The 13,447-nt window shown below is 44.5% G+C and overlaps 1 protein-coding gene across 50 annotated transcripts in view; it reads right to left on the minus strand.

Moving 5' to 3' along the window:
* FAN1 (FANCD2 and FANCI associated nuclease 1) overlaps nt 1-13,447 on the minus strand; it is a 42,969-nt gene that overhangs the window by 22,144 nt on the left and 7,378 nt on the right. For 16 of the 50 annotated variants that reach the window (XR_013536527.1, XR_013536535.1, XR_013536536.1 and 13 more), the window contains exons 4-7: nt 11,283-11,516; nt 6,510-6,641; nt 3,603-3,711; nt 1,619-1,738 (exon numbers count right to left, since the gene is read on the minus strand). Coding sequence is in view for 16 of the 50 variants with exons in the window: in XM_078375879.1 (XP_078232005.1) it covers nt 1,619-1,738; nt 3,603-3,711; nt 6,510-6,641; nt 11,283-11,516 (595 nt within the window). In the remaining 34 variants the exon portion in view is untranslated. Of the gene's footprint in view, nt 1-1,618; nt 1,739-1,906; nt 1,973-3,510; nt 3,712-6,509; nt 6,642-11,282; nt 11,517-13,447 lie in introns of all 50 variants that reach the window. The other 34 variants (XR_013536547.1, XR_013536544.1, XR_013536549.1 and 31 more) reach the window with 4 other exon arrangements.

Raw genomic sequence — 13,447 nt, forward strand, 5'->3', positions numbered from 1 at the left:
CACACAGAAAGTAGATGAGAGGTGGCCAGGACCGGGGGATGGGAAACGGGGCGTTGTCACCTAATGGTTGCCGACTTTCTGTCTGGAGTAGTGAGAGTGGCAGTGGTCACACAACATTGCGAGTACCATTAATGCCACTGAACTGTATGCCTAAAAATTACTAAAATGCCAAATTTTAGGGATATTAAACTTGTTTTACCACAATAGAAAAATAAAAAGTGAAAGAAAAAATAAAAACGAAGAAATTGAAAATCAATGAAAGCTCAGGCCATCAGGAGTTGAGTGGCCGGAAGGAAAGGACAGGAGAATGAGACTCTGAAGTGCACCCTGTTCACTGGCAGAAGATGGTGCCTCAGAGAGAGAGGCCCAGCTGGCTCCACCTCTGCCCTGGCCAGGCCTGGGCTGGCTGCAGGGCACTTTGCAGGAGCAAGCACTCAGCTAGGAGATCCCTTCCCTGGAGACTGAGGTACAGATGAAAGAAACTAATGAAATAACAAGAGCTGGGAGTGTGGCCAGTAAGACCTCTGGGAAAAGGTTTGGAGGGACTAGGCTTAGCTCCAGGCTCAAAAATCAGCCCAGTGGCTTGTCCACCCACTAGCAGAACTAGGAACTCTCTTGAACTTTGATTTCACTGAAAGAAAGCCACAGAAACACAAGAGTTCTCCTTCTGTATTTGGTTCTGGGCTACCAGATGCTTTCTCCTGCTATTTCAGCCTCAGTAAACACTGAGTGGTAAGGAAGCCCCATGCCCTCCTCCACGAGAGGAAATAGCTTTACTGGCTCTTTCCCTGATACTTAGGTAACAAGGCACTTTTTCAGCTGACGGCAGTAAAAACAAGATGTTCTATTTCCTATCCTGTGGTCATTTCTTTCCACCCCTACATCACCCTGATTCACTTAATGGACCACTGAAAAAACCAAAAGCCCCCAGAGGCACAGTCCTCTCCATTCAGCTCCAATGCAAGGCTGAAAGAGAGACAGGGAGGGGCCTGCTGGCGGCCACACAAAGAACCACTGTTGCGCCTAGCCCAGAGGCCCAGCCTCTGCCGCCTCACCCTGCCTGGCTGTGGCAGCCACAGAATCCCTGTGCTTCCAAGTCCCTCAAGATCACCACCACAGGGAGCACTGGTGCCTGCTCAAGGTCAAATAGCCCTTCCCAATGGCAGAGCAAAACACCTCGCAGAAATACAAAGTCACTGATGAAGGCCCTGCAGTAAGATAAGGCAAGGAACCCCTTCCTGCCAGTCTTTCTACCTAGAGACCCTGTCCCACAAATGAACAGTCACCATTTCCAAAACACCTTCCCTGAAGGTACCTGCTGAAGGGTGAGTCACCTGACTCTCCCTTAATTCCTAGATCCTGATTCCTAAATCCCAGCACAGAGTACACAGCCAGCCCATCTCGCTCATCAGTGAAGACAAAAGCTTCTGGTCTCTATGTTGAGGCTGTGCTGGCATCCCTGGTATTCTTTTGGGGTCAGAAGAACACAGACAAAAGAAGAATTAACAAAAGATACATGTTCTAATTACATGGAGACTTTAAGGCATTTAAGTTTGCCACAGTTTAAAAATTGACTGCAAATAAAAAGGAGGGTCAGGCATGTTTTGTTACTGAGTACCGGTTCCAGGCGCTTCAAGTGCTGGTGTAGGTTAAGAGCCAGTCGATCCCACCATCGGCCTCTGCTGTCAGGACAATAAATTCTCTGAGACAAAAGGCTTTCAAGTTCCCTGACGGCTTCCTATTGCAACAATAACAACAACAACAAAAACTCATTAGATTCACAGAAAATCCAGCTGTAGATATTTACAAGCCCACAGGATTAGTAAAGTCTATTTATAATACGTATCTTTCCGTTCTACAATAAGGCCAAGGACCCTGGACTGATAGGACAGGGACTCTGAGGTACCTTCTGGAGTGGGCGTGAGTTCCTTGAGTCATCCCTACTTTTCACCTGGGTCCCTGCCGGCTGGCCCTGGAGTACAGACATCTGTGAGTGCTGAAGAATGTTCTCTGCAAACCAACCAACCAGTGCAGAGTTGCTCAGGGTCAAGCTCCAGGCAGCTGAGCACTGGTCAGAACTGGCAAACCCACATACTTCTGGGAACCCAGCAGGTCATAGGACTAACTGCAAGAAGGATTTGGGTGGGCAGGAAAGTAATAAGGGCTGTCCTCATGCAAACACCCCAAGTCAACAGGGAGACTCTGGTCTAGGTTTATGTACAGACTGTTCAGTCATTCTGTTCGTTAATCTTCCGTGGCTCATGGATGTCTTTGCAATATGGAATGACTTAGACCAGACAAATGCATAAACCCCCACGCACAGGCAAGCTTGAGATTCACAGACTTCCCCAAAGCCCACCCATTGATCCCTTGGAATTCACAGACTCCAGGCCAAGAACCCGGCTTAGCACATCCTCTTTGTCAGATACCATTTTCTTTTCTTTTTTGAGACACATTCTAGCTCTCTGTCACCCAGGCTGGAGTGCAGTCGTGCAATTTCAGCTCACTGCAACCTCCATCTCCTGGGTTCAAGAGATTCTCCTGCCTCCCTCAGCCTCCCAAGTAGCTGGGATTATAGGCGCTTGCCACCAAGCCCAGCTAATTTTTGTATTTTTAGTACAGATGGGGTTTCACTTTGTTAGCCGGGCTGGTGTCAAACTCCTGACCTTGTGATCTACCTGCCTTGGCCTCCCAAAGTGCAACAATTATAAGCGTGAGCCACTGAGCCTGGCCTTTTTAAAATATACTTTGACCATGCTTGGCCTGGAGATAACATTTTCAATATAGAAATATTAAACACAACAAAAAAAACCTAGCAATTTCACAAAGTTTACTATAAGGCTACAACAAATTTCTGATTTGTGATTATAAATTATCTCCAGACAATCCATGACAGCTGACAGGGAAGCGTAAGGAAACATGAGATTTCCCCCTCAGAGATTTCTGGGGACCTCCCAAGTCTCACGGAGTTTTGAAAGAAACTCAGGCTTAGGCTGCAAACCTGTAGGGGACCCTACAGGATGCCAGCCACCACTACCAGGCTGTCCTGGTACACAGATTCATCAAACACAAGCAAACAGAACAGTTGTCTGTCTTCACCTGTCTTCTCTCTACTAATCCAAGAGACAGCAGGCTGCCTACATTAACTATGCCTTCACTGGCCAGGTGCAGTGGTATAATTGCAGCATTTCAGGCCCCCCAGCATCAGAGGTCAAGGTGGGCAAATCACTTGAGTCCAGGAGTTCAAGACCAGCCTGAGCAACATGGCGAAACCTTGTCTCTAATACAAAAATAAAAATTAGCTAGGGATAGTGGTGCATGCCTGTAGTCCCAGCTGCTCAGGAGGCTCAGGCAGGAGGATGACTTCCTCTGCCCGGAAGGCAGAGGCTGCAGTGAGCCAAATCATGCCACTGCACCCCAGCCTGGGTGACAGAGTGAGACTCTGTCTCAAAAAGACAAAACAAAACAGAAGAAAACAAATACACCTCCATTATATTACTGTGTGCTAACCAAATAAGTAGGAGATGCGGAGAGCCCGATCGCTGTCCTTCACGTTTAACGCTGTCACAGCAGAAATGGGGGGCAGGAACCTGTGCTCTAACCTCATACATGTGAAGTCTCTGCAGGATTTCCACGGACCGACACAAAATCTTTGTATAAATCCATCCAACAGTGAAACACCGCAGAAAGACTGGTAACTCTGCGTGCCATCTAAAATGAAGATATACACCAGTAGTTTAATAACTCGGTTAATTTGTTGTAAGACAACAATAAGAAGTGACGAAGCAGACTGAATTCCTATCTTTTAAAAAAAGATATATTCTAAATACTTTCAGTTGTGTACAATTTTCTACACCACAAACCTACATTCTCACAGCGAGCTGCTATGTCCTAGGTCACTCAGACAGTGGAGTAAGATGAGAACTAGTCATCCTAAACCAAGGTCAGCAAACTCCGGCCCACGAGCCAAACCCAGGGTCTGCCACCTGCTTTTTTATGTCCTGCAAACTAAGAATAGTTTTTACCTTGTTTTTTTTTGAGATGGAGTCTCTGTTGCAAGGCTGGAGTGCAGTGTGCGATCTTGGGTCACTGCAACCTCCGCCTCCTGGTTTCAAATGATTCTCCTGCCTCAGCCTCCCGAATGGCTGGGACTACAGGCACCCACCATCACACCTGGCTAACTTTACACTTTTAACAGAAACAAGGTTTCAGCATGTTGGCCAGGATGGTCTCAATCTCCTGACCTTGTGATCCACCCACCTCAGCCTCCCAAAGTGTTGGGATTACAGGCATGAGCCACCGCCCCGCACCGGTTTTTACCTTTTTAAATTGTTAAAATAAACAGAAAAATAACACTGTGATATGTGAAAATTATATGAAACTCCAATTGCAGTGTCCACAAATGATGTTAAGTGGAACCCAGCCAGGCGCCTTCATCTGCGGACGTCCTACTTGTAGCTGCTTTTGCACTACAGCAGCAGAGTCAGGTTGGTGCCAGAGACCACATGGCCTGCACCTTTTACAGAAGAAGTGTATCAACCTTTGTTTATAGTCATCTAACTTCTGTGATTTTTAATCAACATTATTTCTTTATAAATATACAGCGGACCCTTGAACAACATGGGTTTAAACTGTATGGGTCCAGTTATCTGTGGATTTTCTTCTGCCCCTGCAACCAGGCACAGCAAGAGCAAGCCCTCCTCGTCATCCTTCTCCTCAGCCTACTCGATGTGAAGACAACAAGGATGAAGAGCTTCATGATGACCCACTTCCACCCACTTAATGAATAGTCAATATGTTTTCTCTTCCTTATGATTTTTTTTTTTTTTTTTTTTTGAGATGGAGTTTCACTCGTTACCCAGGCTGGAGTGCAATGGCGCCATCTCGGCTCACCACAACCTCCGCCTCCTGGGTTCAGGCAATTCTCCTGCCTCAGCCTGCCGAGTAGCTGGGATTACAGGCACACGCCACCATGCCCAGCTAATTTTTTGCATTTTTAGTAGAGACGGGGTTTCACCATGTTGACCAGGATGGTCTCGATCTCTTGACCTCGTGATCCGCCTGCCTCGGCCTCCCAAAGTGCTGGGATTACAGGCGTGAGCCACCACGCCCGGCCTGATTTTTTTTTTTTTTTTGAGATGGGAGTCTCACTCTGTAACCCAGGCTGGAGTGCAGTGGCATGATCTCAGCTCACTGCAACCTCTGTCTCGCAATTTCAAGTGATTCTCCTGCCTTAGCCTCCCGAGTATTTGGAATTACAGGCACCCATCATGATGCCCAGCTAATTTTTGTATTTTTAGTAGAGATGGGGTTTTACCATGTTCATCAGGCTGGTCTAGAACTCTTGACCTCAAGTGGTCCATCTACCTTGGCCTCCCAAAGTGCTGAGATTACAGGCATGAGCCACCACGCCTGGTCCCTTATGATTTTCTTTTATTTTTTGAGATGGAGTTTTGCTTGTTGCCCAGGCTGGAGTGCAATGGCGAAATCTCAGCTCACTGCCACCTCTCCACCTCCTGGGTTAAAGCAATTCTCCTGCCTCAGCTTCCTGAGTAGCTGGGATTACAGGCATGTGCCACCAAGCCCAGCTAATTTTGTAATTTTAGTAGAGATGGGGTTTTTCCATGTTGGTCAGCTGGTCTTGAACTCCCAACCTTATGTGATCTGCCTGCCTCCATCTCCCAAAGTGCTGGGATTACAGGCATGAGCCACCGTGCCCAGCCCTCTTAGATTTTCTTTATACTTTCTTTTCCCTAGCTTGCTCTACTATAACAATGCAGCATATAATACTTATAACGTATGAAATGTGTGTGAATTGACTGTTTATGTAATCAGTAGGGCTTCCAGTCAACAGTAAGCTATTAGTAATTAAGTAATGGGAAAATCAGAAGTTGCGCACAGATTCTTCACTGTGTGAGAGGTTGCTGCCCAAACCCCTCCGTTATTCCAGGGTCAACTGTATATCCTAAACGGTTTTTTGAAAGAGGTGTCAGAAAATACTAATTTTTTTTCATCACTATGTAACAACAGAGGAAAACATGTCTTAACAAATATTGAAGATGTTTAACATTTTCAAACAAAAAGATCACTTGCTCTGTACTTGGAACTCTGAAAGTTCACTTGGGCTGTCTTTTTCAGAGCTAACACCTACTTGAACCTCCTTCAGAAGAACACACCTATCATGCTACCCACATCCGACCTGCTGCTGGCTTCTCTCACCTTTCAGTTCAGCTCACCAGTCCTCAGGGGGGCCAACATCCCTACAAACGGCATTCGACAAGCCAAGAATGGGACTGGCAGGTGTGTTGCCCAGGAATCTGAGTTCTATCAAATTCACTTTAAACCTTCAGACATTTCCTTCTACTTCACACAGCACTTTCACTCTAGGCACAGCACGTAAAAATTCAATTCCACAGCTGGTTTAACCACAGTACAAAAGGAGTATATTCTTCATGAAGAAAACTACTGTGTCTGGAACAACTTGCGGCAGGTACCTATAAAACTCTCACCTCAGAGAAGGGTGGTTTTTCAGTCTGTCCCAATCCCGTTTTGCACACTGAGCGAGCTCCTTAGCTTCTTCCCAGTTCCCGTTGGCCATTGCAGAAGAAATGTCACTCAGCATGTGCACGGCTGCTGCATATCTGGAGGAACATGGCATCCAAGTTCCAGATATGAACGAGCATTCCCATAGAACCACCACATCCTAGCCAACAGATCTAATTCTGAAGGGTGAAAGTGTGTTTTTTAAAATATGAGGGCACTTAAATTTCCTTCTAGTAATAATCTAACTTAAGTAATCACTGGAGTGGCCCGGAAGGACTGATACAGAAAGCCCAACTAGGAAGATGAAAACATTTATGCTGTATTGTTACATAACATGCTCCATTATATAAATATGATACGGGTCAGCTCATCATTCCTGATGGTGGCACTCATTCATTCATTCATCCATTCACTCACTCAACAATATGACAGCAAACATGTAAGCCATGTCAGAATTATAATCAGATGTAGATCTGAGAATCTAATCATTTACAAGCAGAGGTAGCCAAAGGGATTCTGCCCACACTAAGAGAATTACTTGGAATATTTCAAAATAACTAAACGATGCTCTTTGGGAGATGAGGACGCTGGAATGTTACAACATAACTTAGCTTAAGAAAGACAATTTTTCATTGCTCCTTTAGCTACCCAAAAACAAAGGCATTTAACCAACAAATTCTGTTAACACTCTGAGTCCACGTTCATTGTATTTTGGTCTCACATCTAAAAGAAAAGAAGACAATAACAGATGTACAAACACTATAAAGTTAGAGTAAAGAAATTGCCTCCAAATGTAAACATTTACTCAGAAATTCTTAGATCTAATTGTTTTATAATATGCTGCTCATTCAGCTCCATGGCTTCAAACACTGTCCATATGCCAGTGACTCTCAAAACTGTTGACTTTTTCCAGGCTAGACCCATTCCCTGAGTTCCTGACAGCAAGTCCAATGCCACACATGACAGCTTCAACCAAACACACTGATGCTTCCAGCACCAACACCTCTCCCAATCCTCTCCTCACTGGATGGCGCCACCACCCAAGGCAAAACACCAGAGCCATCCTTGGTCCATTCCTCTCCTCGCCCTCATCACAATCAAGACTTGTCTTTTCTGCTTCCAAACTGTCTCAAATGCATTCACTTGTCTCCACTGCCACCAACCCAGTCCTGGCCACCCCCACATCTTAGCCAGGGGACTCCTGAGTTCCTCCAACTCAACAAACTCCTTCCTGCCTCGGGGCCTGTGCACACGCTACCTGGCGGCCAGGATGCAGGCACCCAGAACTCATCCTCAAGTTCCACTTCAAATGTCACCTCTCCAGGGCCACTCTCTCTGACACTCAGTCTATAAAGAACTTCTTCAGCCTGCCCCTCAATTATCACAGCACTTCTCACCCACTTGAAATATTATTGATTTCCTATCTCCCTAAGAAAACATAACTCCATGATGGCTGAGGCCCTCTCTTGTTCCCTGCTGCAACCAAGGCACAAGATAGGTACTCAACACTCATTTTTATTGAATGAATGGGAACATTTTAAAAAGGATAAACTGCTGGGCGCGGTGGCTCAAGCCTGTAATCCCAGCACTTTGGAGGCTAAGGCGGGTGGACCACGAGGTCAAGAGATCGAGAGCATCCTGGTCAACAGGGTGAAACCCCGTCTCTACTAAAAATACAAAAAATTAGCTGGGCATGGTGGCGCGTGCCTGTAGTCCCAGCTACTCAGGAGGCTGAGGCAGGAGAATTGCCTGAACCCAGGAGGCAGAGGTTGCAGTGAGCCGAGATCGCGCCACTGCACTCCAGTCTGGGTAACAAGAGCGAAACTCCATCTCAATTAAAAAAAAAAAAAAAAGGATAAATTATCTCGAGTACAGAGGTAGACAACAAAAGTTTCCATGTCAGTTATTGCATTACCAGATACTGTATACTATTCCCTTCCATAAGTCAATTAAATCCAGCTTCATTTACATGTTAAAGCCCTCTGCTTAACCAAGGAAGTTTTCATTATTTTTATTACTTACAGCATACTTACTTTCTAGAAAGAACATGAGATACCTTTTAAACTTGTGAACTGTGGTTTTGTTATAGAACTTGGGTATGACAGTAACGATGATGATTAAAACGGTAATGAATATGTAGTAGGCATTCCCCACAGGCCAGGCTCTAAGCCCTTCCCATACACCAGCACATGTCTGTAAGTATATACTGTTATTCTCCCCATTTGACGGATGAGGAAACTGAGGCACAGGGTGGGTTCTTAATTCATTGGTATAGAAACTGGAACGTGGCTTCAGAGTACACATTCTCACAAGCCGGAAAAGCATAAAGCCAGTAAAAACAAAAAAGGTAAAAAAAAAGATATGAGACAACTGAAAACAGAGTATGAAGAAATAGTCTAATAATATTTCACTAAAAAAGCTATTCCAACTGAACACAAAGAAGATAGTAAGCTTCCTGACAGCTAAGGTAAAATGGCTAAAATCAGATTATACTGACACTGCTGTGATTCAGAAATTTCCAGAACTTCTTAAAGCACATGGCTTTCCTAGAAACATTTAAGGGACTTTCCTAAAATCAAGTATCAGAATCGATTTTGGTTAAATTTGAGTCAGAAGGCCGGGCGCGGTGGCTCAAGCCTGTAATCCCAGCACTTCGGGAGGCCGAAGCGGCTGGATCACGAGGTCAGGAGATCGAGACCATCCTGGTCAACATGGTGAAACCCCGTCTCTACTAAAAATACAAAAATTAGCTGGGCATGGTGGCGCGTGCCTGTAATCCCAGCTACTCAGGAGGCTGAGGCAGGAGAATTGCCTGAACCCAGGAGGCGGAGATTGCAGTGAGCCGAGATCGCGCCATTGCACTCCAGCCTGGGTAACAAGAGCGAAACTCTGTCTCAAAAAAAAAAAAAAAATTTGAGTCAGAAATCCAAATCAAGAATCAGAAGTGACATTTTAGGAAATCCAAATTAATTTTTCCTATAAAAGGTGTTTTTCTAAGGAAATCCAATTTTTTTTCTGTAAGATCTATGCTATTCTTTCTTATCAAAACCTACTTTTTAATACTGTAATCCCATTATTTGTTTTGCACCTATTATTTTTAATTGACATGTAACTGCACATATTATGAGGCACAGTGTGATGTTTCAGTGCATGTATACAACGTTTAATGATCAAATTAGGGTAATTAGCATATCCGGCACCTCAAACTTTTTTGAAAATGCTTTAGAGATGGGGTCCCACTATGTTGCCCAGGCTAGTCCTGAATTTCTGGGCTCAAGTGACCCTCCTGCCCCAGCCTCCCTAGTAGCTAGAAATATAGGCATGTGCTGCCATAGCAGGCATCACCTCGAACATTTATCATTTCTTTGTGTTGGGAATATTCCAAATCCATTCTTCCAGCTATTTAGAAAAACATAATAAACTATGAATCACAGTATCTGACACTGCTACAGAACAACAGAACTTATTCCTTCTATCTAGCTGCACTTTTGTGTCTGTTAACCAACCTTTCCCTGTCCCCTGCCCCCACATCCTTCCCAGCCTCTGGGAACCACAATTCTACTCTCTACTTCTGTGAGATCCACCTTTTTAGCTCCCACATATAAGTGAGAACATGCAGTATGTGTCTTTCTGTGCCTGGCTTATTTCATGTAACACAATGTCCTCCGAGTTCAACCACATCGCCACCATAAGAGAATGTCACTCTTTTTGATGGCTGAATAGTACTCCATCGTGTTACATGCACCACATTTTCTTTATCCATTCATCCACTGATGGCCACTCAGGTTGATTCCATATCTTGCCTATCGTGAATAGACTGCAATACACATGGGAGTACAGATATCTCTCTTCAATATACCGATTTCTTTTCCTTTGGATATATACCCAGTAGTGGGATTGCTGGATCACATGGTAGTTCTATTTTTAGTTCAAAAACTACTTTTACTGGACAAACCAAATTTTCACTAAATCCATGTGCCAATATAAATTAGTGAAAACTTCTAATTTATCATTTGTATGAGATCTGATTATCATATGTATGATATACAGTATACAAGTTATTAATGGCTTTACCTAAAGTGTTATTACTAGGAAAACATTCATCTTCAGTCTTGTTCATGCCAACACATGTTCATAAGCCAAGTTTGTTAAAATGTCTGTGTCAAAAAAATACAGGCCAAGGGTGGTGGCTCACATTTGTAATCCCAGCACTTTGGGAGGCCAAGGTGGGCAGATTGCTTGAGTCCAGGAGTTTGAGACCACCAGGGCAACATGGCAAAACCCCATCTCTACCAAAAAACAACAACAACAACAAAAATTAGCTAAGTGTGGTGGCATGTGTCTGTGGTCCCAGCTACTTGGGTGGCTGCGGTGAGAGGATCACTTGGGCCCAGCTACAGTGAGCTGTGATCATACCACTGCACTCCAGCCTGGGCAAAATCTTGTCTCAAATTAAAAATAAAAAACAACTCCCGGCTAAAGGTACTTGGAAACATAAACCAGAGAAAGCTTTTGTAATCAATTCTAACTCAAAATTCCTTGGTTATGGCAACCATGACCTCGGCACATTTCTACATTTTCCCTATAGTCACAGAAATGTATACAAGTGGGGCAAAGAAAGATTAAAAACTGTTTTGGCTATGGACTTAATGTTTCTATTTTGGCTGGAAAAAAATAAAAGCTTGTACTAAATTGTGAAATGCACACATAGCTATTAAAGTGAGCTAACATCATCTCACCTAATAAGATCATCTCTGTCTTGGAAGATTTGGGTTTTCCGATTGATGGTGTAACTAGGAAACTCCATTCGGCCAAGGTTGACCAACAGGACCGTTGAAAGCTGCCCCTGACCTCCACAAGCAGCATCTTCATCCTCCGTGGAGTCGGTCAATGAAAACAGCAGCAAGATCCGGGAAAACACAGCCCTGGGGCCTTTACAGATTCGTACTGACTGCCCAGCCAAGGCTTTAGCTCTGAAAAATGTACAATGTAGAATACCTTTTAGCTTTTGAAACATTTGGGTATCAGATTTACAAATTATTTTCATCTAAAATAAAGAGAAATGACATTCACTATTTTAAACACTGGAGCATTACTGAACTGCTCTGGGGCGCAGAGCTCACCCAGGGATACATGGGAGTAAATGAATATACATCTCCAAATGGTTCCACACATGGTTTGGCTCCATAAAAGTGCTTCCTTCCTCGGCCATAGAGTAGGGTGGGGTTTACCCTGGTCATGAGCACTTCAAATACGAGGAAAACTTTCATAAAATTATTGCCTGATCAACATTAAGAAATTCTCAATTTTTGATTCAAGTGATGATTTAGATTAAATAATGGTATTTAAATAGGCTCTGGGCAAAACATCAGATTTTGTGTACCAAGGTGTGGTACAAATGTATACACCAAAGTCTGGTGCTGTTCTCCAGTGCAGCAGTCGATGACTTTGGCACCGAGAGTGATTTCATGGAAGAGAACTTTTCCATGGACTGGGTTTGGGGGAGGTGCTTTGGGTTGAAACCGTTGCACCTCAGATTCTCATAAGGAATGCCCAACGCAGATCCCTCAAAAGCGCAATTCACAATTGGGTTCATGCTCCTATGAGAATCTAATGCCACTGCTGATCTGACAAGAGGCGGAGCCCAGGCAGTCATGCCTGCTGGCACACTGCTCACCTCCTGCTGTGCCACCCAGTTCCTAACAGGCAATGGGCAGTTACCAGTCTGCGGCCTGGGTCTTGGAGACCCCTGCTCTAGTGTATAGAGTAGTCCAGCAGCATATCTATTCTACGTTAACACTGGAGTGAATTCAGTTCAACTCTGGTATCTGCAAGGTGGGCTTGGAGGTCTGAATTAAATCCAGGATCCTGTGGGTCCTCTGACTCTAGCAGCTTAGACAACATCGAAAGCAGGGTTTTTCAGCTTCAGCACTATTGACATTTAGGCCAAATAATTCTTGGTTGTCAGGGGCTGTCTTGTAAATTATAGGATGCTCAGTAGTGTCCCTGGCCTCTAGTCACTAGATGCCATCAGTATCACCACCTCCAGTACTGACAACCAGAAATGTCTCCAAATGATGCCAGATGCCCCCAGTTGAGAACCACTGGCCTCGTGAAAGATGTCACACCCTCCTGGTGCAGAAGCTATTAAGCCAAAAGCAGCACTGCATCCCTGAGGGCATGGGAGAGATGAGTATCACCACCACGGAGTTGAAGGGGAAGGGGTGGGATTCTTATTATACCACCACTGAACTGAGAGCCACTCATCTGCAGAGTGCCCCAAAGTGCCCACTTGATCTACCTCCAGGCAGAATCCCAGGGATGCTCCCAGTGGACACAGCCTCCAGGCTGTGAAGCATCAAACGGAGAAAACTAAGCAGGGACTCCTGCAAGGATTAAGAAAGCATAAATAATGTGCCTTTTTCTGTAATAATGTGCGTTTTTTCTGTTTCTTTACGATAACAGCAGAGAAAGAGCACCAGGCACTGTCCTGACATGGGCTGCCAGGGACTCAGAAATTCCACTGCTGGGCTTTACATCAAAATGAAGAAATAAAGGACAAACTAGACAGTGGTTTTTACTAAAATTAAAACCGCCTTGAGGATTCTATTTTCCTAGAAGTCCATAGTCAATGACAAAATATGTTCATCTTATTTATTTTATCTGTTCTATGCTAAGTGCATATACCAAGACAGGGCTGCTAATTTTTTTTTTTGAGATGGAGTCAGGCTGGAGTGCAGTGGTGCAATCTCAGTTCACTGCAACCTCCACCTCCTGAGTTCAGGCGATTCTCCTGTCTCAGCCTCCTGAGTAGCTGGGATTACAGATGCACACCACCACGCCCGGCTAATTTTTGTATTTTTAGTAGAGATGGGGTTTCACCATATTGGCCAGGCTGGTCTCT

The sequence above is a fragment of the Callithrix jacchus genome, chromosome 6 (genome assembly GCF_049354715.1).
Source record: "Callithrix jacchus isolate 240 chromosome 6, calJac240_pri, whole genome shotgun sequence".
NCBI lineage: Eukaryota > Metazoa > Chordata > Mammalia > Primates > Cebidae > Callithrix > Callithrix jacchus.